Source organism: Nipponia nippon, unplaced genomic scaffold (assembly GCF_047370975.1).
Source record: "Nipponia nippon isolate SJK-2023a ecotype South Korea unplaced genomic scaffold, ASM4737097v1 scaffold_17, whole genome shotgun sequence".
In the NCBI taxonomy this organism is placed as follows: domain Eukaryota; kingdom Metazoa; phylum Chordata; class Aves; order Pelecaniformes; family Threskiornithidae; genus Nipponia; species Nipponia nippon.
In genome coordinates, this window is record NW_028262333.1 from 5049982 (window position 1) to 5072435 (window position 22454).

The 22454-nt window shown below is 43.7% G+C and overlaps 2 protein-coding genes across 11 annotated transcripts; one reads left to right on the forward strand and one right to left on the reverse strand.

Moving 5' to 3' along the window:
• Positions 1-552: 552 nt before the first annotated feature.
• Positions 553-11095, reverse strand: MFAP3 (microfibril associated protein 3). 4 transcript variants are annotated; one of them, XM_087753747.1, is made up of 4 exons: positions 10269-10575; positions 8647-8920; positions 6047-6508; positions 553-4642 (listed from the first exon to the last, which is right to left on the reverse strand). In XM_087753747.1, exons 3-4 carry the CDS (start codon positions 6324-6326, stop codon positions 3897-3899), a joined length of 1026 nt encoding a protein of 341 aa, XP_087609873.1. In that variant the 5' UTR covers positions 6327-6508; positions 8647-8920; positions 10269-10575; the 3' UTR covers positions 553-3896. The 4 variants fall into 4 exon arrangements, with proteins under 4 accessions (XP_087609873.1, XP_087609872.1, XP_087609874.1 ...); XM_087753746.1 differs by lacking the exons at positions 8647-8920; positions 10269-10575 and adding an exon at positions 11036-11095; XM_087753748.1 differs by lacking the exon at positions 8647-8920.
• Positions 10698-21366, forward strand: FAM114A2 (family with sequence similarity 114 member A2). 7 transcript variants are annotated; one of them, XM_087753739.1, is made up of 14 exons: positions 10698-10789; positions 12533-12744; positions 12962-13061; positions 13534-13629; positions 13918-14030; positions 14947-15081; positions 15248-15406; positions 16033-16156; positions 17141-17220; positions 17932-18060; positions 18279-18418; positions 19225-19297; positions 19881-19934; positions 21233-21366. In XM_087753739.1, the coding sequence occupies exons 1-14, from the start codon at positions 10774-10776 to the stop codon at positions 21332-21334; spliced, it is 1533 nt and encodes a 510-aa protein (XP_087609865.1). In that variant the 5' UTR covers positions 10698-10773; the 3' UTR covers positions 21335-21366. The 7 variants fall into 7 exon arrangements, 6 of the variants coding, with proteins under 6 accessions (XP_087609865.1, XP_087609867.1, XP_087609864.1 ...); XM_087753741.1 differs by having other exon boundaries at positions 10775-10903; XR_015703855.1 differs by lacking the exons at positions 10698-10789; positions 21233-21366 and adding exons at positions 11032-11162; positions 18610-18781 and having other exon boundaries at positions 19881-19924.
• Positions 21367-22454: the final 1088 nt, after the last annotated feature.

Genomic DNA, 22454 nt, shown 5'->3' on the forward strand with positions numbered 1-22454 from the left:
CTTTATGCCATCTCAGCAACTCACTGGAAAAACAGCGACACAGACTTTGTCACTTGAAGGCTTTAGATACTCCACATTCGTGCTGTGTTGCCTTTTAGGATGCAAGTTGTGTCCAAATATACTGGATTTTGGGGAGGATTAAAAAAAAAAAAAGAGGTGATTACAATATAGAATAGTACAATCCTGTGAAAAAGGTAGGAACAGAAAATACAGGTTTGTGGCTGAAGGTCACCGCTCTTCACGATCGCCCTTGCAAAAGTGAAATCGAGGAGAATGCACGGGCCTTCCTGAAACCGCTTCACGGCTGTAACCACGTGTTTATGCAGCTGGTAACAATTCTTACAGACGCTGCTGGGGACTGGGAGACCTACAAAAATGACAGACCCAAAGATGTCATAGCAGGAGCGGTCGATCAGGTGACTGAATATCCCAGCAACCTTTGTCAGGCTGGCTAACAACATTCTGCTTAGCTGAATACAGCTGCTATTTAACCTCGGATAGGCAGCTACTCAGCACCCCTTACTGATAAAAGAGAAAACTCCAACAAACCGAGGCATTTGTTTTTAATTTATTTTGCAAATCTATCATTTTATGAAAGTATGAAATCCTATGTGGTTACATTAAACAGTTACATTACAATCCAAGTCATACAAATAAACACAACAAAGTTAGTTTTAGGTACTCTTGGATAACAAGTAGATTTAACATTATTCAAAATAAAACCAAGTCACAAAGAAGAGAAAAATAGCCTTCTGATTGTCAAAGAATTTAGTTTAAAGCAAGGAATCCACTGTAGACTCTCCTTGTCCTACAAAAAGTAAAGAGAAACACTGGTGTTTACATCATCTTTCAATGTTAATGTTCAATAGACGCATCAAACAAATTTAAGTGCACACATCTACTCGGGATAACAAGAATAGTTCACAAGTTGTTTGGAAACCAGTGTCAGGTTTTGTTCTCTGGAAATTACCTTTACAGTATAACATCACCATCATCCTTGCTTTCAGATGCATAAAAATCCTGTAATATCATTTGTAAAATACACTAGAGCTTCAAATCTGCTCTAATTGAATTCAGTGGGAGTAGGATCAGTTCCTACATTTAATAAGTACTCCTGATATACTGAAATCCTTACAGAACAGCCTCCTTCCCAGGAATGAAATTAATTTAGCGAGCAAAATACTGTAATAATTCAGCAAAACTCTTAGCTTTACTATCCAGCAATTGACACTGCAACTGCATTTCTGAGGACCTTTATGTGTGATCCTTCTTTCCTCTCCACCAGCAATGGGGCACAGGAAGACACCAAGTAACTGTGCTTAGTAAGAACTCGGAGCTATGTAAGTAAAGTACAAAAATCAAAGAACAGATTGAATTAATCAGAAACTGTTCTCCTGACACCCATCTGACACACCTCTAGTGTCATTCTGCTGCCTGTAAGTTGCCGCTTCTGATGAGACATCTGTCAATCACAACTGCATAACTGCTTCTTAGGAAGCAGTGAAATGGAGCTTTGATTTTGTAGCTGCACCTCTACATCGCGTACGTAGTTCAGGGCAAAATGTCCAAGATGCTACTGCTGCATATAATGCAACAGTTTCACAGAAGCACGGAGAGCTGTTTATGGGGAAAAAAGGCAGGTGCAGGTACAACCCCGACAGCCTGCAGCACAGAGGAGATTAAAACAGATCATCCTCTCTTGTGGCCTTCTCTTCGTTCAACTAGGACATCCAAAATGGCGCAAACCCCCAAATCTCCACTCTTGCATGTGCAACAAACCTGCAGAACTCGTAGTACAGAAGTGAAGCCAGCAGCACCTTCGCAGGGCTTCTAAGCGAACAAGGCGTTTATCCACAAGAGTATCTTTTAACACTGATAACTCCAAAAAGAAACCAGACAGGTCACACAAAACTATACAAACTTTTCACCTGGACATAAAGTGCCATCAAACTATGGAAGCTAAGAAGAAGTTACTGCTGAGGGCAGTAGCTATTGTGTCTATAGCAGGCTTTATTCCCCTGAAGCAGATAACATTTGCTACGGTCTTGAAAATGGTACCAAGCTGGTGAGAATGCTACTATAACCAAGGCTGGCAATTTTCTTCCTTCCTGACAAACACCCCTCTTATCTGACACGCCAAAGCCAACCAGACTGCATTTACTGGTGGCTGACTGCAGAACTTTCCCCAGAAGGTAGTTTAAAATGGTAATAGATGTTTCAGTTTCCCATTTTCTGATATGATACGACAAATATGATTTGTTCAGACCCTTTGTTACGAGCATGCATTACAACAGACGGCCCCACCCTGTTATTACCACTGTGCCTGCTTGTTTTCCATCTCTACTCATGTAAATGTAATGTCAAATCCTCTTAAGAATCCTGAGCAACCATCCAGAATCACTTGTTCAACTGACATTTCTGTAATAATAAGGAAAGAAAAAAGAGTTGTGGGAAATTAAGTGGTGCTCCTGTTGCCAAGTTGTTAAAATTATATGGCAATATGCTTCCAGTAGTTGTAAGAAATTAATTTGTGGAGTGCTTACAAGCCTTACATCTACTAAATCTCAACAGGATATAAAATGCTATTTAAGTGATACAACTTACAAATGTTAAGGAGAAAAAATATCAGCACCAAAGAGTGAAAGAAGAAACTATGTCCTTGTCTGCACTCTGATTCCTCGAGGCTGGATCTCCACAGCTGAGGAAGCCATGCGGGAGATCCTTGGTCAAGTACTTATGTGTGTACGTCTGTCAGCACCTGCACCTCTCCCTTCTGCCACTCCTCTTCAGTGGATGAGACAGGGCACGTTCAGCGAGTTACTCCGCTCCTGTAAGCAGGGGCTGGCAAACAGCTCAGCCAGCCCCTCCGCTAACCACTCTCTCTTCCACTGCTTTCTAGAAGTACTAGCCAGAGCAAAGTGAGTGTCACTACTTTTCACCTTCTTTATTATAACATTGTTCAGAAAGAAGTGCCTGAGACACTTGATCAGTAGAAGAATTCATTTTTAAATCATGCCACTATGTGATTACTGTCATTCTTTTCTCACAACAATGTCAAATACAATATAAAACTTTGGATTTTCTATAGTGAGTGAAATCAGCAAAGTCAAAAGAAAGACAGTGCCAGCAGCGCTGTCACTGCTCCACTCTGTAAGACAGAACCAGGGTAAGGCGCTTTGGCAATCAGCACCAAGTTTAAGCAACAAGCTCTTTAACAACAATTTGCTGGAGTATGCACAAGTTTTCTGCAGATGCATGGAAAACTGAGACCCCCTGGTTGTTCTCTAAGCTGCTTTGAAACTACAACAATTCATTTAATCCAGCAGCAGATCCTGGTACTATTCTTTTTCCTAAATACAGTACATTTTGATAGCAACATAGAAGCACACGACACAAAACAGATTTGTTCAAGCTCACCATGGTTCTGATGGGCTACACGCACCAAGAGGCAATTTAAAAAGAGCACACAACTCAATTCATCAGGACAACAACACTGACTCAAAGGAATTCCGACTCACTTTGTGAAGGAAGAAAGAGTTCACAAAGGAAAAGATCTTATTGCAAGTTGTACTGCTCAGCTTGGCCACTTCTAAGACAGAACTATCAGAAGCGATCAAGGAGCCAAGGACAAAGAATTCCTGTTTCGTAAATATTTTAAGTATAGCAAGCTTGCTTTAAAAAGAAAAGCCACTGCACAATACTCCAAATGGCCTTCTCTAACAGACTTGAAATCGTTAGATCAACACTGACAGAAAATACAGATTTCAGTAGTAGTTCCAGCACTTTGCAATTTGGAAAACTTGTGCATATGGGACTGAGGCAGCTTGTTTGCAGACCCCTTTCTCGCAGTATCCTAGGGTCACCTGTGATTCTTTCACAACAGTGGATCGCTGGACTCAGCAGGCGCCTTCCTCAGAAGGTGCAAACTGGCAGCTGTCATGAGAAACAGTGTCAATGCTCTGCACTTCTGACTGCGGGTGGATGGACACCTGAACGGCTATCTCTTGACCTTGCTCATTCATGGACCCATCGTCTGAATCCCCGGCTGGTGAATCGCTGCGCTTGATCTCTGGGTTGATGGGGTATATCGCAGCTTGGGTACTGCAGGCTTGGGTCTGTTTTTCCTCCTCACCGACTTCATCGGGATCGTCAACTCGCACAGCCTCAAAGATCTCCTCCATGAATGCCCTGCAGTTAAGGATCAGGGGTGGAAGGGGAATGCTTCTGGCGAGCTCTTCAATGTACCGAGCAAACTCCATGGTCTTAAACTGAGTGACTTTGGCCAACTCTAGCGTTTTGGCAGATGTAATGATAGGGATACGCTTGGCTATCTCAAAAGCCTTCTGAAGCTTCTCAGCCCCTTCCGTCCTGAAGAACTCATTGATAGCCTTCTCTGTTTTGCGAAGGTGACTGCTCATCATGCACAGACGGGTTATGTTTAAAATGAGGGTGATAGCAAAGGCAACGAGGCACACAATCATGTAGTAGATACTCATGTCTCCTGAGGTGAAGATAACCCTCAGGGTGACTGTGTAATACAAGGTGTCATTACGATTAACAGCTGCACACGTATATCGCCCCCGGTCAGCAAAGTTGACCTTTGTGATGTTAAGGGAATTATCAGCAATCCTCCACCGTCCACCTGGAGATTCAAAAGAAATAAACTCAGCTAGTGAAACAGAAAATCACTGGGTAAATTAGACACATGCTGTTTGCTCCATCAACAGGAGACAGAACTTGGAAGTAGGCAGTCCATTTCTAGCATAAGAATACAAACAGTACACCAAGGATGGAAATTTCCTTTTCATGCTTCTGATACAGAAAGCCATAAACCAGGTACCAATCGTACTGCTTAATGGTAAATTATTTTGCGCACTCGCCGCTCTGGTTCTACTGCTTTCTCTCATCTGCAGTTTCTTGTGCGCTTTTGGACTGCTAGCTCTTTCTGACAGGGAACCTAATTCTTAACTAGCGCTTCTCACCCACTATGTAACACTATGTTGAAAGACTGTCCTCTATAAAGTCTAATTTTCCATATGTTCGGAGTCAAAAGTCAAGTGACCCATGAAAAACATCAGAGTCTGTAAATGGCTCTGCTGGCAAAAGAACACAGGATTTTCCCGAGACACAGTTTTCTGCTGAGCATGCAGTGCTGATACACAAAACCCATGTAAAAAAAAAAATCAATAAAAGAAGCTGGCTTTATACAGTATTTCCTATGCGTTTATAACTTGGGGTGAAAACTGTTTTCATAACTCATTCTTCTAATTACTCTACTTTGAACTAATATCCAGATGGCATTCTAACTACAAAGAGGTTACTGAATACTTAAGGCAGAAAGATGGCCTCCGAGAAGATCCTATCAATTAGCTCAATGACCTTCATTAATACTAATAGAGAAGAGAAAACCACATGCATCTCTAAAAGACATTATTTTTTGAAAATTAAAAACTACAGGGACAGAACTATAAGAGCCAAAGGCTAGGAAAATATATCCTCCCTCTGTACAAGAGGGTTAAATAGCATGTATTTCATCATTGGCCATTACAAATTGCGTTAGTTTCCATGGTCTCACTGGTGCATAAACCAGACAGTAAATGTAATAAGTTACCCCATGCTTTAAAAAATCCTGTAACAAAATTAAATCACTGATTGCCAGCTGGAAAAGGTCACAAGCTGCAAAGAATTGTGTTTAATTCATGTGTTTGGAAAAATATAATACAAACCAGAGCAATAATAAATAAAAACATCCGTTAGTATCTGGTAGGATGCAGACTGATTTCTTCTGTATTGAATACTGCAGTGCCTCTCGAATGAAATGATTCTGTGGGGCACCACAGCTGGCTGGATGGGCTAGGACAGAAGAAGTCAGGTATAATTCACATGCCACATGCCAGAGGGCAAAGGGCTTTGTCTTGCTCTCTCCTTATCTCCCAACTGTAAAAATGGGAGGATAGGAAAAGAAAATGATGACAAAGTCCCAGAGGTTTTCAGATACTGTACAAAAGGGGAATACTGAAGGATAGAAACCCACAGGAAAGCTCACCTTCATCTTTCTGTTCAAGCAGGTGTCCTCTGGAGTTATACCAAAGAATATATTCATACCGGCTGATGTTCAGTTTACATTCAATTAAAATACTGGCCCCCTCTTTGGCTATGATATCATGGTGTGCTGGAGTACTTACTAAAGCTTGAGACACTGTATGAAGTGATGTATTGAAAGACCCAAAAGCAGCTGTCCCATTAAAAGCTACATTTTCCAGTGTAAATCCAATTGAAAGATCAGCGCTAACAGTCAAGATTAACAGGCAATAGCTGAGCTTCATGGAAAGTTAGAGAAAATTCTTTTTTCATTTAATTTGGAGAAATGATGTCATATGATATTAAGCTGTCTGTAGTGCTCTGAGATAGGAGAGGAGGCTCTTGATTTGTTCAGTGACAGAAAATGTCTTGGATCCAAATGCACTTTCAAGACCATCAATATTAGAAGTGGAAACTGGAAATCCAACTGAAAAAAAAAAAAAAAAGAATTAAGTTTATTAATGATAGCAAGCTTATGGCGATTCAAATTTCATTTCCAGTAAACAGATTTCGATTAGCATAACATAAACTGTCAGCTGAGAGGTTCCAAATCAGAGCTTTGCTCAGAACACAGTAATGGAATGAGGGTAAGAAGGCATTAGCACAACCTTCAGTCCTCTAGATGTTCATCTTCCCATCCAAATAAATAATCTCAGGAACAATAATCATTAAGGGGAAAAAGGTTTTAAAAAAAGAACAAATCGTTCAGACTACTTGAAATGCATGACTATCTTTAGGGTCAGAGAGTGGATTCTGCATTTGTTAACCAAGAAAAAGTGCTTTCTTAATAGAGGAAGCAAAGCAAGAAAGAGGATATAATTTCTGCCTCCCTCCCCACCACTATCAAAGTGCTTTTAAGCCCTAGTTTTCTAAAGCCAGTCTTTCATTTAGCATCTAGAGAAAAACCAAAGCACACACACATCTGATTTTTAGCATTTATACATCTACTTACTTGATTTTAGAGGCACAATCGGTGTTAGATGGCTAAACACTACAAAATATGCTTATAGTTTCTTGCTTTGGGAAAATTCTCTTGGCAGTTATCTACAGCCACAGAGAGGAAGGCCCTTTCTGAATATCAGGACACCGATGTCTAAACATACTTCCTTTTTTGCAATCTCTCTTGCTGCTGCTGCTGTATTTTCTAACTCTGCCCCTTTTTGTCTTGTTTTACAATAAGCTCCTGTTGAAAATCTTTTACTTTATGCTGCTACATCTCAGCAGTCCCCTCTTGTTTATCATCTTCTCTACCCAAATGTTGCCCCATATTTCACAGCGATTTGAAAAGCTGTTTTGTCTAGCGACAGAATTCACACTCTTCAAATTAATGTGCACAAAAGATATTTTAAAACATTAGGATATAGCCTTTAATTTTATGGTCTTTGCACACACAGATTTTCCTTTTTTAAAAGCCAGAATACAACCAACACAAAACGAGATGACACCGATAAGAGAAAATCCGTAATCAATTTTCTTGAAAGCCTGATTCAAGAAAATTTCTCATCAAATATGCATTCCCTGAAGTTATGATTCCATCTAGACTGCTCCAGAGCCCTAAAAAACAAGTAACAGAGTACAGAAGCCAAAATGTTATCTTAAAGAATATCTCACTTCATCCCATTGACTGTGTGACTTCAAATTTATCATCTTTTCTTCTACTAATAACACATGCTAGTAAAGTTGAATTTCATAAATATCACAATACAAAGGAATACATTTTCTTAATAAATAATGCAGACACTTCTCATCCTTCCAGAATCACTATTTAACACTGCCTAAAGCAGAAAGAAATCCATTCACTTATGAAAAATAATGTAATACAAATAAATACAGGTGATTTGTACTAATTGTCTTTTCAGCAGAGAAAAATTAAGCATATTCAAGAACGGGAAAATTTGCTGATAATACTACCCAGACTAGGAATTTTTTTCAGTTAAAGTTAATTTGTCGAAGGTCAAACCAGATTCCAGACTTGACGTCTGATGAGAACTGTTATCTGACCCATTTCTGTTGCGGCTATTGCCAAAACCAGTTTAACAAAGAAGGCAAAGAAGACAGCTGTGTCCAACTCTCCTTCAAGCTTGACTAACCAACTCATCCACTGAATCCTCCAAGAGAAACTGGAAAACAGGCCCTCCGCTTGTTCCTCTGTAAACAGCAATCCCTTCATCTGCCTCCTTTTTTTTTTATTGGCCCCACTCTGTTTTCTATCATGCCTCTTGTCCGTTCATTTAAGATGAGACCAGCGCTGAGAACTCAATTATACCACCGGGCTGAAGAAGCTACTTTCCCACAGCTAAAGGGTTAACAACAGTACCAAGGCCTCTTTTGTTCCTGTTTCCCACCAGTTACACTTTAGGGAAAGTGCTACTGAGTCCTGCTGCCTCTGGAGAAGAGCATCCCAGCCACATCAACTGCACAGGTCTGAAAAAAAAACGATACTAAGGTTGCTGCTGATCAACAACTATTCTTCTGTTTGAAGGAGTGGGTTTAACCTTCTTTTTTTTTAGATCCTTAGTATTTTCAGTGTGTTTCAGAGCCTTCAGAAGGCTGCTGACAACTGACCTGCTTATTTTGGTAACCTTGTGCAGATTTCTTAAAGGCAGGCTGTGGATTGTTAGTAGTTTGTGGACCGCTGACGTTTGGATTGCCGGAGTTGCCATTTGAGAGTCTGTCACAGCTTGCGCTAGCAAGTGAGGTGCTGTGGTCACAGATCTTCAACATCCATCCCTCCACGACCCCGCTGCCTTCCGTCAAAAATGCCACTGCACTTAATGGCTTTTGCATGCACCGGGCCTTGACTTCACAGCATTTGATGCAGTTACAACTGAGGATGGCTCTGCAGTGAAGACAAACCCTCCTCTTCATTACTGGATCAAATCCATAGAATAACTTCCAGCCTTCCAAAACAGTAACCTCCCAGCTAATAATGCTTTAGATTTATTAGGGAATAACTCCAGTACCTCCTGTACTTTGCCTGTGTTATTGTAATTTTAAATTATTAAATTTAAATTGTTAGATTTCCAAGTGCCTGTGACACTCCTCCTAAAATGACATTAGGAACCTCAGTCAATTATTTAACACAAGAAATACTCAGCAACGTTTTCCCTCATAAGAATAAGATAATTATCTTCAGTAATTGCATATAGTTTCCACTATATTTGTACTGAGCTTGCATAATGTATAAAACATTGGTGATGGGTCATTAAATTTTACTATTAAACTCTTCCAGGTCTGATTTATTAGAAATTGTTTGTCACATTTCGCTTTTGGAAAAGCCATTATTGCTAAGCAGACAATGATCTCTCACTGCTGAATGCTGGGAAAAATAAAATGATTTGCAAAATCCATATTCTTCAACCATCACACTTATGCAAAACAGCTGCTGGAGCTGATAAAGGATCCAAAAAGGATAAAGCATGAACAGTGCCAACATCACAATTCTTCAAGAAAGCATTAAGCCCAAGCAAGATGAAATGTGCAGAATAGAAACCGGCTATTTTGGAACTGAACCTGAAGTTAAGCTCAACATATTTAACCTTTATTAAACCATAAGTTGTAACAACAAATAGTGGTGGAAAGATAAAAATCCGTGATGCATACACTCGTGTGAGTCATCTTTGGCTCTTATCCTGAAAAACTGTATGTGTGTTTAACTCAGAGCACTATAAGTAGTCCCACTGAGGTCAATGGAAGTACTGATAGTACTTAAAATTACACACATTTACAAGGCACTGCAAAACTGGGGCCCAAGAGGTTGCAAGTTATATGGCTTTACATTCACTGCTCATAACATCATTTCATACCTGGAGAAAACCAAAGCAATAAAACCGAGACACACCTGACAGACCACAGGCTGCCCTAACTGACTGCCACTTCTGGCACGCAACGTGGAAACGTATTTTGGCATTTACACAAAGCTAATTGGCAATAACGCGCACTAAATAGATCTAAACGGATCGCGTTTGCACAGAGCACGCCTTCCTACTCGCAGTGCGATGTCTTGCAGAAATAAAGCTGCTGTGACCACCCCGTGAGCCCCCTCTGACCCTCTTTAAACCTGGGAGCCGCATTTGGCAGAGCCCTGAAGACATTAACTCCTGGGGAGTTTGTGAAAATAGACAGCGGGGTCTGGACAAGAGGTGGCCGGTGGCCCCAGCACGGGAGAGGCCGCCGGGAAGGCTCACCCTCTGCCGGCACCAGCCAAGGCTCCGCGGGGCAGCGGCTGCACCCACAGCTCAAAAACCAACGCGGAGGAGCCAATCTCCAGGAGGGCCGCGCCGATCTCGCCCGCGCGCGGCTGCCTGACGGGACGCGGTGCTTGGCCGTGGACGCGGTCCCGCGGCTGCCTGACGCGTGGCACCCACAGGGTCGCTCACGAAGGACGCAGGATCAGCCGCACATGACAAGATTTTTCTTCCTCTGTCAGCTAAAAACGACCGGGCACAGACCTCCCCAGAACGGACACCCGGTGCCCGGCACCCCCGGCCCCGCAGGCGCCCACGCTCGCTCGTGGAAAAACCCCGCTCAAGCTGGGCTGCTGGAGGCCGCGGGAAACACGACGGACAGCCACACTCCCCACATTGCAGCAGAGGCAACCTGGGCCACGCCGGCCTGACGTCACGCGGCCTGACGTCACAGGGCCCCGACGTCACGCCAGAAGACCGCCCCCTCGCCCCCGCCAGCCCTTCCATGCCAAAACAGCGAGGTGAGGCACGGGCCCCGGCTCCTCCCGCAGCAGCGGGGTGGGCGCGGAGGGCCTGCGCGCCGCTGCGCCGTTTCCCCCGATTCCGACGTCGCCAAGTTAAAACCTGACGTCACGGTAACGCAGTGAAGTAGCGGTTCGCCGCTCTCACTGGGAGGAGGGTGGCGGGGCCCGGCCCGGCCCCCCCCACCCCACTCCGCGCCCCGGCCCCGGCCCCGGCCCCGGCCCCGGCCCCGGCCCGCCGCGCACCTCCGCCGCCGCCGCCGCCCGGACCCGCTTCCCTGCGCGCCCTTCCGGTCTGGGCCGCGCTTCCGGGGTCAGCCGGCGGGTGCCGCTCTACGCCTCGCCTCGATGGTTACGGTCCGCCCGGTGGGGGGTACGTGGAGCTGGCGGGGCGGCCCGGCCCGGCGGGTGAGGCGGCACCGGCACCGGGGCGGCGGAGCGGGCCTTCGGAGGGTCGGGGGCACAGGGGGCTCGAAGGGGCCTTCCGTGGGGCGGGGAGTCCCGAGGGGAGGGGGGCTTTGGGGGTCCCCTGTGGGGCAGGCGGTACCGGGGGGGGCCTGTGGGCACCGGGGGTCCCCTCACGGGGCAGGGGTCCCATGGCGGGGCTGTAGGGAACCTGCGGGTCCCCTGTGGGTCAGGCAGCCCCGCATGGGGGTTGTGGGAGCCCGGGGGTCTCCCGGGGAAGCGGAGGCACAGGGAGGCCGCCCAGGGCTGGGGAGCGCGGGGGGGGGGGGAGGGGGGATGGGCCCGGCGGGGCGCCCCGGCTGCCGGTGGGAGCCGACCGCGGCCGGCCAGGCCCCGGGGTGCTGGGGTGGCTGCGGGGCCCTGCTGGCTGCTGTGGGGGGTGATGGGGAAATGGGGTGGGGGTCCCCAGCCGTCACCTGGAGCAGCCCCTTCCCTAGTGCTGTCCTCCCCCTTCGCTTAGAGCCAACAAAATCCCGTGGCCTGGGGCAGCTGCCCCGGTTGCATCAGTGGCCGCCTCTCCAGGGACCCAGCTTCACCCCACAGCGATGCCGGGGGGCTGTGGGGTGCTTGGTGTGGCCCTGCCTGCTGCTGCTGCCTTCAACTTACTGCCCCAGAGCTGGGGAAGCGCTGCTAGCGAAGCCAGGAGGAGAGAGAAACCTCTGCCCCTGCAGCAGGCCGCAGCATGCAGCCCTGTTCGTGGACACCGTCATCCTCGATGTGCAACGTCAGGGCCGGTTGCTGTGGCAGCTGGAGCACGTTTCAAATTCAGGGTGGTGTTAACACCCTGGCGAAGCTCAGGACCTAAGTACAGAAGCGAACCAGTTGCTGCCTCCCTGCCTGCCCGGCTTTCTGACAGCTATCCCCATTCGTATCTGATACCCTTCAAACCAGCCATCTCCAGCAGTTTGTTTTCACTTTTTTTTGTGAAGAGAGTCATGGATTTAATTATCTGAGGACCTTTTGTATCTTTCATTTGCTTTTCAGAGTTAGCAACCTGTTTCTTTCCTGCGGAGAGGGTGTGTCAGTTAGATAAAGCCACATGTTTCTGTGGGACTTTAAACTTCCAAGTGTCACATTTGTTCCAGTCAGACGTAACTTGGTGTACATGCTTGCTTAAAAACATAATCTGTTCGTTCGGGTATGTGTGGTAACATGAAGGGATTTCTGTCTTAGTTGCATCTAGTTATTTAAAACACAAATGTGATGCTTTTGAACTAATGTCAAAGTGTGTAAGAGAGTAATTATTTTATCTGCTTTGCTTTCTATGGATGTTCGTAGTCATGTCTGAGAAAGACAGCAGTGAAAATCTGAAAGAAGAAACCTCTTACAAAGATGAAAATGAACAGAAAGCAGAGGAACTCGGCTGCACTGAGAGCAGTGAAGAGAGAGAGCAAGAACTTGGGCCTGTGCCTATGACTCGGAAAAGACCTGAACCCAAACCCCCAAGCCAGCCTGCTGCCACAGAAAAGCCCACAGCTGAAACCCTCAAGGTATGTTCCTGTCCTAGCTCTGAACAACGTGACTTCACGTTTCATGGCTTTGAGCACAGAAGAATTCTGAGCATAAGCCTCACTCCTGTTCTGAAAATTCATGTTGCTGTTTATCGGAAAAGAAAAAGCTGCACAAAAGTTACACGTCACAGACTGCTTGTGTTCCTCTCCTCACCACAATACCTGCATCGCTCTCTTCTGCTTTTCTTCATTAAAGGTCTCAGATTCTCCTGCTGCTGTTCAGACAGGATGGGGGTACTGGGGAAGCTGGGGGAAATCTCTTCTGTCAACTGCGTCTGCTACTGTAGCTACTGTAGGTAAGGCTCTTTCTGGTATTCGATAAATATTTTAACCGTGCTTCGTGTCTCAAGCTAGTGCTTTTGAGCTTGGTTCTAGAGAAGGGAGTTTCTGTTATAGCAGCAATTATTGGAAAAACGTCAAAAGAATTGTTCAAGTGATGGGGAAAACTTGTACAAAAAGGTACGGTGAGATTAAGGAGCTATGCACAGCCAAAATTACTTTCAAGTTTTTAAGGTGTTTGCATAGTTTTCAGCTGGTATTTTAAACTGCTATTCAGCTGGTATTTACAACTTGATTTAAAAGCTGAGATGAAACCTGAGTTCATTACATTGATAAGCAAGCTGGATAGTAGAAGGTTTTAGTGCTGGGTAAATTGCCTTGAACAGGAGGAATCCAGAACAATAAAAAACCAATATGCAGCCCTAATCCCGATTCTGCTCTGATTTCTGTTGTATCTCATGGTTAAAGTAATACTGCTGTCTCCTCTAGGTCAAGGTATTTCAAATGTCATAGAAAAAGCAGAAACAACCCTTGGGATCCCCAGTCCTAGTGAAATCTCCTCAGAGACTAGAGATGCTACAAGAGGTCAGTGTTTACTGCATAAGAACAACACTGAAACGTTTCTCATAATGTAATCAGCCCCAAAATAACATCACCTTACTCTGCATCTTGCGTATTGAGGTAGATATCCCTGGGCTAAAATAATACTCAATTGCTTACTTCTGTTAGCTCTGAAAAGTAGGTAGGAAAATAATCCCAATTCTGGCCCTGCTCCTGGCTGACACTTGGTGTTTGTTGATTTTTCTCTGCTCTGCAGCTGACAGGATCTTTTTTTGGGGAGTGAGGAAGTTAATTTTCTGCCTTCTAATGCAGGAAGTGAGAACCCTGGCGCTAGCAGCACAGATGCAGTTGATGATGGCAGTTCCTTTCCTATTGCTGGGGCTCTTGGAGTTTTATCAACCATCTCTACTGCTGTCCAAAGCACAGTGAGTGAGTTGGGAATGCAGGAGACAATGGGTTTAAGAGAGCACTGGGGTTTTTGCCTTTCATCTGAAATGTCGTAAGAGGAAGCTTTTAATTTTGACTTTTGTGGGATGAATGGTGAGAAACTGTTTCAACCTTCAGACAACCTTTATCCCGTGCCTTGCTTCTAACTGGCACTTGATGTGTAAGTTGTTTTGAATTTTGATAGCTCTGTATTAAATGTTGATGCATAACAAAAAAAAATCTAATGGTGGACTGTGTGGTGCGTGCATTCCCATGCATGTCACCTCTGTACTCTGTTATCTCTGCTCCCTTCCTTTAGAGTATTCAGGTAAATGCAGGGTCAGACTCATTCCTGGAATATTTCCACTGATTTGCACAGAACTGTCTAGAGATGAAATCCATTCTCCTCTTCAAAAACTTCTGTGAAACTAGCCCAAATTGCTTGGAAATCAGCTTGCTCCTGTGACCATGAGAAATGCACTTCAAAGGAACCCATTACCCTTAGAAACTGCTTTTGTGATCTGCTGTCTTGTCAATTTGCCCGTGAATCTGAAAAAGCCGCAGATGGAGAGCTTGCTTCTGCTTTTAAGGCTTGAACAAGAGTTAGCAACCAAAACCCACAGGTCTCGTGTTTTCTGATTGGAAGGATGAGAACTAAGTACCTTAATGTGCTGAGAACCAGCTTGCTCACAAAATAAAAATGCATTTCCCATCAGCTTGCTGCAGGTGTCTGAGTGCTATATTAAACTGTTGGATGATAGTGTGTTGTGGCTCTTTCCATGTCTTTCTGCTTTCTTTGTGGCGATTAGGGTTGAATTTTAGGGTGACAAGGATGAGTCTGGCTTTTTTGTGAGTGTCTGGCATAACATTGCTGATACAAATCCTCCAATTCCATTTCCAAAATCTGATTCCTAGGGAAAAAGTGTTATTAGTGGAGGTCTGGATGCCTTGGAATTCATCGGGAAAAAGACAATGGATGTAATAGCTGAGGGAGACCCTGGATTCAAAAAAACAAAGGGCCTAATGAACAGAAACTCTACGTTATCTCAGGTATGGCAGTTCCGTATCAGCTCCTCGTTGGTTTCTCTCATTTCTTCTCCCTTCTTTTGCGGTCCTGTCATTAAGCAACCATTTTTACTATTGAACCAAAAACCTTCTTCCTCCTGTATTCTGTATCTGCTGGCACTGACCCGAGTCCTCTGCTTTTCTTTTTCAGGTCTTACGAGAGGCAAAGGAGAAAGAAGAGCAGCAGACAGCTACTGAGGTTACCATGGCTACAGAGAAGAAAGCCCATTATGGGTTACTGTTTGATGAGTTTCAGGGTCTTTCGCATCTGGAGGCCTTAGAGATTCTTTCCAGAGAGAGTGAATCAAAGGTAATGGCCTTGAGCAATTTGCCTTCTATTTTGAGTTCAGCTGAGCAGGGAAAAAAAGATTAGAAATATATGTATATACATGTAAAATCAAGTGCTCAGAACTTGCTACGAAATGCTTACGCAGCTTTACTTTGACCTCTGCGTTATGATCTGGTGTTTACCTTGGGAGCGTTATGTCCTGTCCTCAGCTCCTAGAGCCATGCTTTTTACCCAGCTAGCCTCGGTTCCTGCATCTCTTCCGCTGCTTCTCACAAGCTACTCTCTCCTCATACCCACTTGTTTGCTGCCTTGGTCTGGAGAAGAGGAGGGTATTGTAAGCACAGCAGAGATTGTCCTCTCTGTCTTCAGGCAGGGAGGGGGGCAGATCGGCATGCAATTTTGGAAGTCATTCACTTTATTTTAGGAAAGAAATTTGAGTAACCCCTTAAGAATCCATTATTACCTAATGGGGCTTCACAAATAGGTCTTTTTCCCTTTCCACCTTCATGTAGGAAAATACCACGTTCTCATTAACATAGTCTGTGATGGGTTTTAGATGTGATGTAAACCAGTGCTTTATCTTCCATCCTGTTTCTTTTTCTTGTTGGATTTATGATTCTCTCTTTGGCTGTGCTGCCCCTAACTAGGTGAAATTGGTTCTAAATGCCCTCTCTGGAGAAGAGCTGGACACACTGAAGGAGGAAATGGAACAACTCAAAGAAGCATTTTCTTTACCTGAATTCTTTGAAGAAGAAGAGGAAGAAAAGAAGGGTAAGAGAGCCCCAGGTTCTGGGAGGAGAAGCTGCTTCTCGACGAAATTCTCGGCGTAGAACCAGCCAGCCCTGATCACTAGCAATGGGCATGATGCCAAAGTTAAGTTATTCTTTAGCTGGATGCTTAATCCTAAAGCCTGTGGCCAGGAGCACAACAGGTAGCAATACCCTTTCTCTCTGGAAAGCTGCTGTGCATGAATTCTGTAGCAGGAACGATTTCTTGCCAGAGCAGGATTGGAGTTGCTTGACTCCTGGTCAGTTCGTACAACTGACCTTGAGCCAAGATGCAAATTCAAAGAGCTGCTGGGTTTCCCTGGCCATGAGGGAAAGGCTGCGAATAGAGTTGTCCAGCCTGTGGGAGAGCAAAAAGGCTTTTTATTTATTTTTTAAATGAGAGTTAGCCACACAGATCAAAAGACTCAGAGGTGCCTCGATACACAAGAACCATCTGATTCTTGAGGATTACACAGATTTAAATGTAAATTTCTTGCATTGCTTTTACCTAAATGGCTCATCAGGGAGGGCTTACACACCTGCACTTGCTATCATTTAACATTTAATGTATCTTTTATATTTGCACATGATGGATCTCGCAGCCTTCCCCCCACTGTTAACATCTGCCCTGCTGTATAAAATAGGAGAACCATAGGCTTTAAGTGATATTTCAGACTCTCCAAGGTGATGTGCAAGTTAGTGCATTATAAAACGCCGCCTGTAAGAAAAAAAAAAAAAATTACCTTAGCTACAAAACCAGAACTGTGAAAGCAAAAGCTAACTTTCTGGCACTGGTGTCTCCACCTTTTCAGAACTTATAAATTGTATTTAAAAAGACCAGGTTTGATGCGTTCTTGTCTGAGGTGATGACTCAAAGAGAAATAAAGGAAACAGTTGACAAACTTGTGCAGAACTAGTTGTGCATTGAAGTGCTGCTTATTCCTGTATCTGTCCTTTGTGTGGATTCTTTAGCCTTTCTGTCTTTTAGGAGATGAGGAGTTCTCAAAAGAAGTAACGGAGTTGTTTTCAGAATTGCGTGTTTCCTCAAAGCCGGACAAACTGATCATGGTGAGTTATTTCTCATCTTCTAAAAGCTGGAGAGATTCCCCACAGGAACTGCTTCTCAGTCCTGCTTTGCTTGTGAAAATGTCAAATGCATAAAAACAAGCTGTGTTTTAGATCCTTTGACAATGGTAGGCAAAAGAGATGGGCCTTTTCCTTTGACTTTATGGGGCAAAATCATGTTCTGTAATGTCTTTGGCTCTGAATCGGTAGACACCAGCGTGTCTTTGCCCTGTCACTGGGCAGTAATAAGGGGTGGCAAAGATAGCTGGGAGCAGTAAACCTTCAGTTACCATAGTGAAATCAACCTACAGTCATGAATTGAAGCCCTCCTCCTGGTACAAAGCAGCTGGTTTTACTACCTTCAGAAGTTGGTATGAGGTAGAATTGCCTTTCTTGCCTTCATTTCACTACCCTTCAGATCCACCAAGTGGCAGCAGCATTCTGCAGACATGTTTTTAAAGCACCTCTGTTAGTCGTGGTCTTGCTGGTAAAGTCCAGCACCCGGTGCTAGAGAAATGACTGCCCTCAACTACATCGGTGCAGCCAACCCTCTGCAAAGCCCTGAAGGCACTAGGATCATTTGTCCTGGTTCTTCTCACTAGCTCAGGAGTCGTAGCTGTTTCCTTCCTCTAGAGAGATCCAATACTCCATGTTTTGTAGTGTGCAGGGGGGCTTCACTCCAGTCATTAAATACTACGGCACATCTTCACACAGGTGAGGACATCTGCTCATGAATGGATAGCACGATTCAACAGCAGTCTTCCTAAAGAAGAAAAAGAGAGTGAAGAAGACCAAGAAATCGACTCCAGAGATGGTGACCACGATGCTGAAAAATCAGTAGAGGTAACTGAGTAATGAAGGAGGAGAATATCTGACTGCAGAGCGTTTATCTGGCTGCTGAGTTACAGCTGTGATTCCCAGAGTTTATGGGTTTCTATTTCTGTGCGATTCCGAGGCCTGAAAGGGCAGTGTAGTTATAGTACGTTGTGTGATTCACTTGTTTTAAATAATAAAAGCTGCTAGTTTTTGTATGGTATGGGGACTCTTTTTAACTCTTGCAGGATATTCATGCGTTTGCCATAAGAAGTCTGGCTGAACTGACAGCATGCTCCATTGAAATGTTTCACAAAACTGCAGCTTTGTTTCTACGTGGTCAGAAACAAGAGGTGACAGCCACAGACAGAGCCAGGTCCCTTTCACAGTAAGTTCATCTCTTAATAAATGTGTAGCATATAATTACTTACACACTGATTAAACTGTCTAATAATTCTTTGCAAATCCGTGGGATGCAGGGCTGTGGAATTCTGCATATGTGTTCAAAGTTGCAATGAGTGGCATCACTATTTTCAAGCAGAATTCAGCTATCTTTTTTTTTTTTTTTTTTTTTTCCAGCTTAAAGACATTTCTTGACAAGAGGAAACCCTACTTGAAAGCTTTTATGTAGCCAAGAAGAACGTTTGCCCTAAGCTTGTGCTAGTATAGGAGATAGACATTTAAAATGTGACAAAGCAGTTGTATAAAAGTGATTCTTAATTACCTCTCTGTTAATCATTTAGGATGTTAGGTACGTGATATTGTAAAATTACTGCAACTAATTAGTAGACTGGCCTTGCCAATAATGCATAACGCAAGATTTTTCTTTTATGTCGGGAGATACTTGGCAAGTGTATGAAATATGCAGTACTTTCTAATTCAGAAAATGACGCTTGTCAGTAAGGAGAAAAAAAAAAAGGCAAGTTAGTACTGTTCCTTCTTGAATGGATGTGTCTGTCCACTGAATGCTGTTTCAGATCTTCAGCTTTAGTTATTTATTTTTCCATCTTTCCCCTCCCTAATTTATTTGGGGAACTCCTGGATTTTAATATACTGTTTATATGCTCTATATCAATTTTGGTTTAATTTAGCTTTATATGCATGGAAACAAGATATTTGTGTTTTATAGGAATGCTAAAAGTAAGTTATTCTCTTAGACTGTATTTACTACATGGTTTTCCCACTCTTCCACAGAATGACAATTGTGCTGTGTAAGGAACTGTCAGCTTTCTCTAAAGAGTTTACTACGTGCTTAACAACTGCAGGGGTAAGAGTTACACCATAGTTCTTAGGAATGAGATGTGGTTAGTTGATTACAACCTTGGGATTTTCACCATGGAGTGCTTTTTGTGTTTGCACACTTATATATGCAGTTTTTTGCTCCCTGTGAAATGATCATCTAGGTCACTGTTCCCCAGACTGTGGCAGCTGAATGTATGCTCAGCTTTTGAATGCCTCCGGCTGCATTCAGCCTGGCGCAGAGAGGGGGTGGGGATTGGTGCTGACAGTACGTAGGAGACAGAAGAAAATAAGGTTTGCGATCCTGTTGCGGATTTTCCAAAACACTCAGGTGTTATTGAAGATAATATCATTATCTCTAAATTCTCCAGTTGTCCACAGTTCATTTGAAGATGGAATGTGTGTATTAATATACGACTTGTGTTGGGCATACGCGGGTTACTTTGTTCTTATTTGCATGCTACAGGGCAGGTCCTCTGCAGCTTGTGACTTAGCTTTCCTATAGTCAAGGGAGCGACAGTGATTTTAAACTTACTGAGGATTTAGCTTTATCTTGCTTGAAGAAATGTGATCGAATTTTCAATCAGGATAATATATGTCTGATCTTGCAGGTCAAAGAGAAAGCAGATGTGCTTAATCCCTTAATCACTGGAGTGTTTTTGGAGGTCAGTTATGCTAAAGTTAAAACTTTAAGCTAATATTTAAAAAATACATATGCTGCTTTTTTTTTTCCACTTCTTTATCCTTATGCGTGCCAAGTTCTCTAACCCGTGGTCTAAGATTCTGCTTACCTGTCTGTCGTGGTTTAAGCTGGCAGGCAGCTGAACACCACACAGCCGTTCGCTCACTCCCCCCACAGTGGGATGGGGGAGAGAATCAGAAAAAAGGTAAAACTTGTGGGTTGAAATCAAGACAATTTAATAGGACAGAAAAGGAAGGGAAAATAATACTAATGATAAAAGAATATACAAAACAAGTGATGCACAATGCAATTGCTTGCCACCCACTGACTGATGCCCAGCCAGTTGCTGAGCAGTGGCTGCACTCCCCCCAGCCAACTCCCCCCAGTTTTTTGTTCAGCATGACGTCATATGGTATGGCATAGCCCTTTGGCCAGTTTGGGGCAGCTGTCCTGGCTGTGCCCCCTCCCAGCTTCTTGCCCACCTCCAGCCTCCTCGTTGGCAGGGCAGTATGAGAAGCTGAAACGTCCTTGACTTAGTGTAAGCACTGCTCAGCAACAACCAAAACATCAGTGTGTTATCAATATTATTCTCATCCTAAATCCAAAACACAGTGTTACACCAGCTACTAGGAAGAAAGTCAACTCTATCCCAGCCGAAACCAGTACACTATCTAATAACTTAAAAGTGTTAATAAATGTCTGTAGATTTGTACAAGAGGTGAGTTACTTAGTGAAGAGTGAGCCTTATATGCTCTCAGCTGACAGTTAGGATGGGTCAGAAGACGCATATTAAATTCAGCAGTCTGGATTTCTAGAATTTAAATGTCCAAAGGCAAACCTTAGACAAGCTCATAAATTAGCATGCAAGAGTCCCAACGCTTCCCAGCTGTTAAGTTGGTTCTCAATGCTTATAAACTTCCGAGGTGTGGTAGGAAACGGGTGTTTCCCGTCGGTGTGTGTTCTTCCTTCCTCCCACAACACGCTTCTGCTTCACTTTGAAATAAATTCTTCTCATCTATTATCGGAAACAGTATCCTACATTTGGACTGCACCTGATCTTGTTTGGTGTTTTTTAAGGCAGTTGCTTTTTTGCCTAGTGGCATAAAGCCCCTCAAAAACTTAATATTAAATTGATTTCTAGAGTGAAGCCTTAAAAATCTGACAAGCACTAGGTTTCTGTTTATGTGCATTAATCAATGCTGTTTGAAATGAGTATGTGGTTAGTAAAGCTGATTGGTAGTATAATTATTCATGTGCGTATTTTGATTTTTGTTTTCATAGGCTTCAAACAGTGCTTCATATATCCAAGATGCCTTCCACCTCTTGCTGCCTATACTGCAGATCTGTCTTATTGAGGCTAGAACGGAACCATCGCAGCAATAAAAATCCTTCTAATTAAGAACTTTTTGACCTTCCCACTTCGTAGTTTCCATGCTGGAGAATGATGTAATGGCTGTTATTAAAGGGAAAAAGATTAACTCTGATTGCTGCTGCTGCAAGAACGGTGATTAAATGCAGCCTGGCAATGACAGCTCTTACAGCACATTGTGAAATGTGATTAGCATAGTCCAGGCTAGTGGACAACGTGACAGACTTAAAGTGCAGATTGCTTCTCTGTTTTCATGGACTGTCTCTATCTTTTCACTGAAATCCCTCTGCTGTATGTGTTAACAAGCTCTTCAGAGAAGCTCTCTGGACTGTGAAGACAATGTTGGAGGAAAGAGTAGCAGCTGGCTAGTTGAAGAGTTAGCTAAAACCATGGTGTGATTTTTAAGTCAGAGAGACATAATTAGGTTCCTCATAGCTCTGCATTGGTGTTGAAGTGAATATTGGATAGGAGGTGCAAGCAAAGGCAAATATTTATGATTATGAACCTTGCAGTTCCTAGGCTGGAAAGAACAGAGCAGAGGGGATTCCTTATCAAGCCGTTGTTGCTGAAGAGAAGCCCCAGCTTCCTGAAGGTGTCTGTTAATGACTCAGGGATGTGGGATGGGGACTCTCACTAGGGTGCTGTTTCTCATTCCCTTGCAGAGTGCTTGCTTCAGCACGAGCTGGGAAAATGCTGATCTGGCCCTAAGAATGTGGGTACTTTTCTTTATAGCAATAAATGAGAACTGGCTAAAAGGGATTGATTTGTGTTTGGGCAATTTAATGAGAGAATTCAGCAGGAGGACTCCCCTTTTTCAGTGCAGCTTGACACGTCAGCCACAGACTGTTCACAAACTCAGATACTGCTTTTCTTCTGTTTCTGTGTAAAAACACTATAATGCAATGCTCCTTCTTCTTGGAAGGTCTATTAAAGTAGGGGGAGAGGAAGCAATTTGGTTCTGTTAGCAGGAGTCCTAATTTGTCTCAGAAGCTGCTCCGCGTATGGTATCTGTTTCTTTGTGCTGTGAAAGTTCCCTGCTTTTGTTCCTTTTTGCAATTTCTCGCTTTTGAGCCTGCCCGTTGGGGGGAGCAGCCTCTGTTGGAATCACAAGAGCAGAAATGCACAGCTAAAATG

Coding starts and splice junctions, on each gene's coding strand:
- MFAP3 (XM_087753746.1), bottom strand. CDS start 6,326: ATGAAGCTCAGCTATTGCCTGTTAATCTTGACTGTTAGCGCTGATCTT. Junction 4,643..6,046: donor GCTTGAACAGAAAGATGAAG/GTGAGCTTTCCT, acceptor TTGAATCTCCAG/GTGGACGGTGGAGGATTGCT.
- FAM114A2 (XM_087753738.1), top strand. CDS start 11,138: ATGGTTACGGTCCGCCCGGTGGGGG. Junction 13,630..13,917: donor GACTAGAGATGCTACAAGAG/GTCAGTGTTTAC, acceptor CTTCTAATGCAG/GAAGTGAGAACCCTGGCGCT. Junction 19,935..21,232: donor TCACTGGAGTGTTTTTGGAG/GTCAGTTATGCT, acceptor TTGTTTTCATAG/GCTTCAAACAGTGCTTCATA.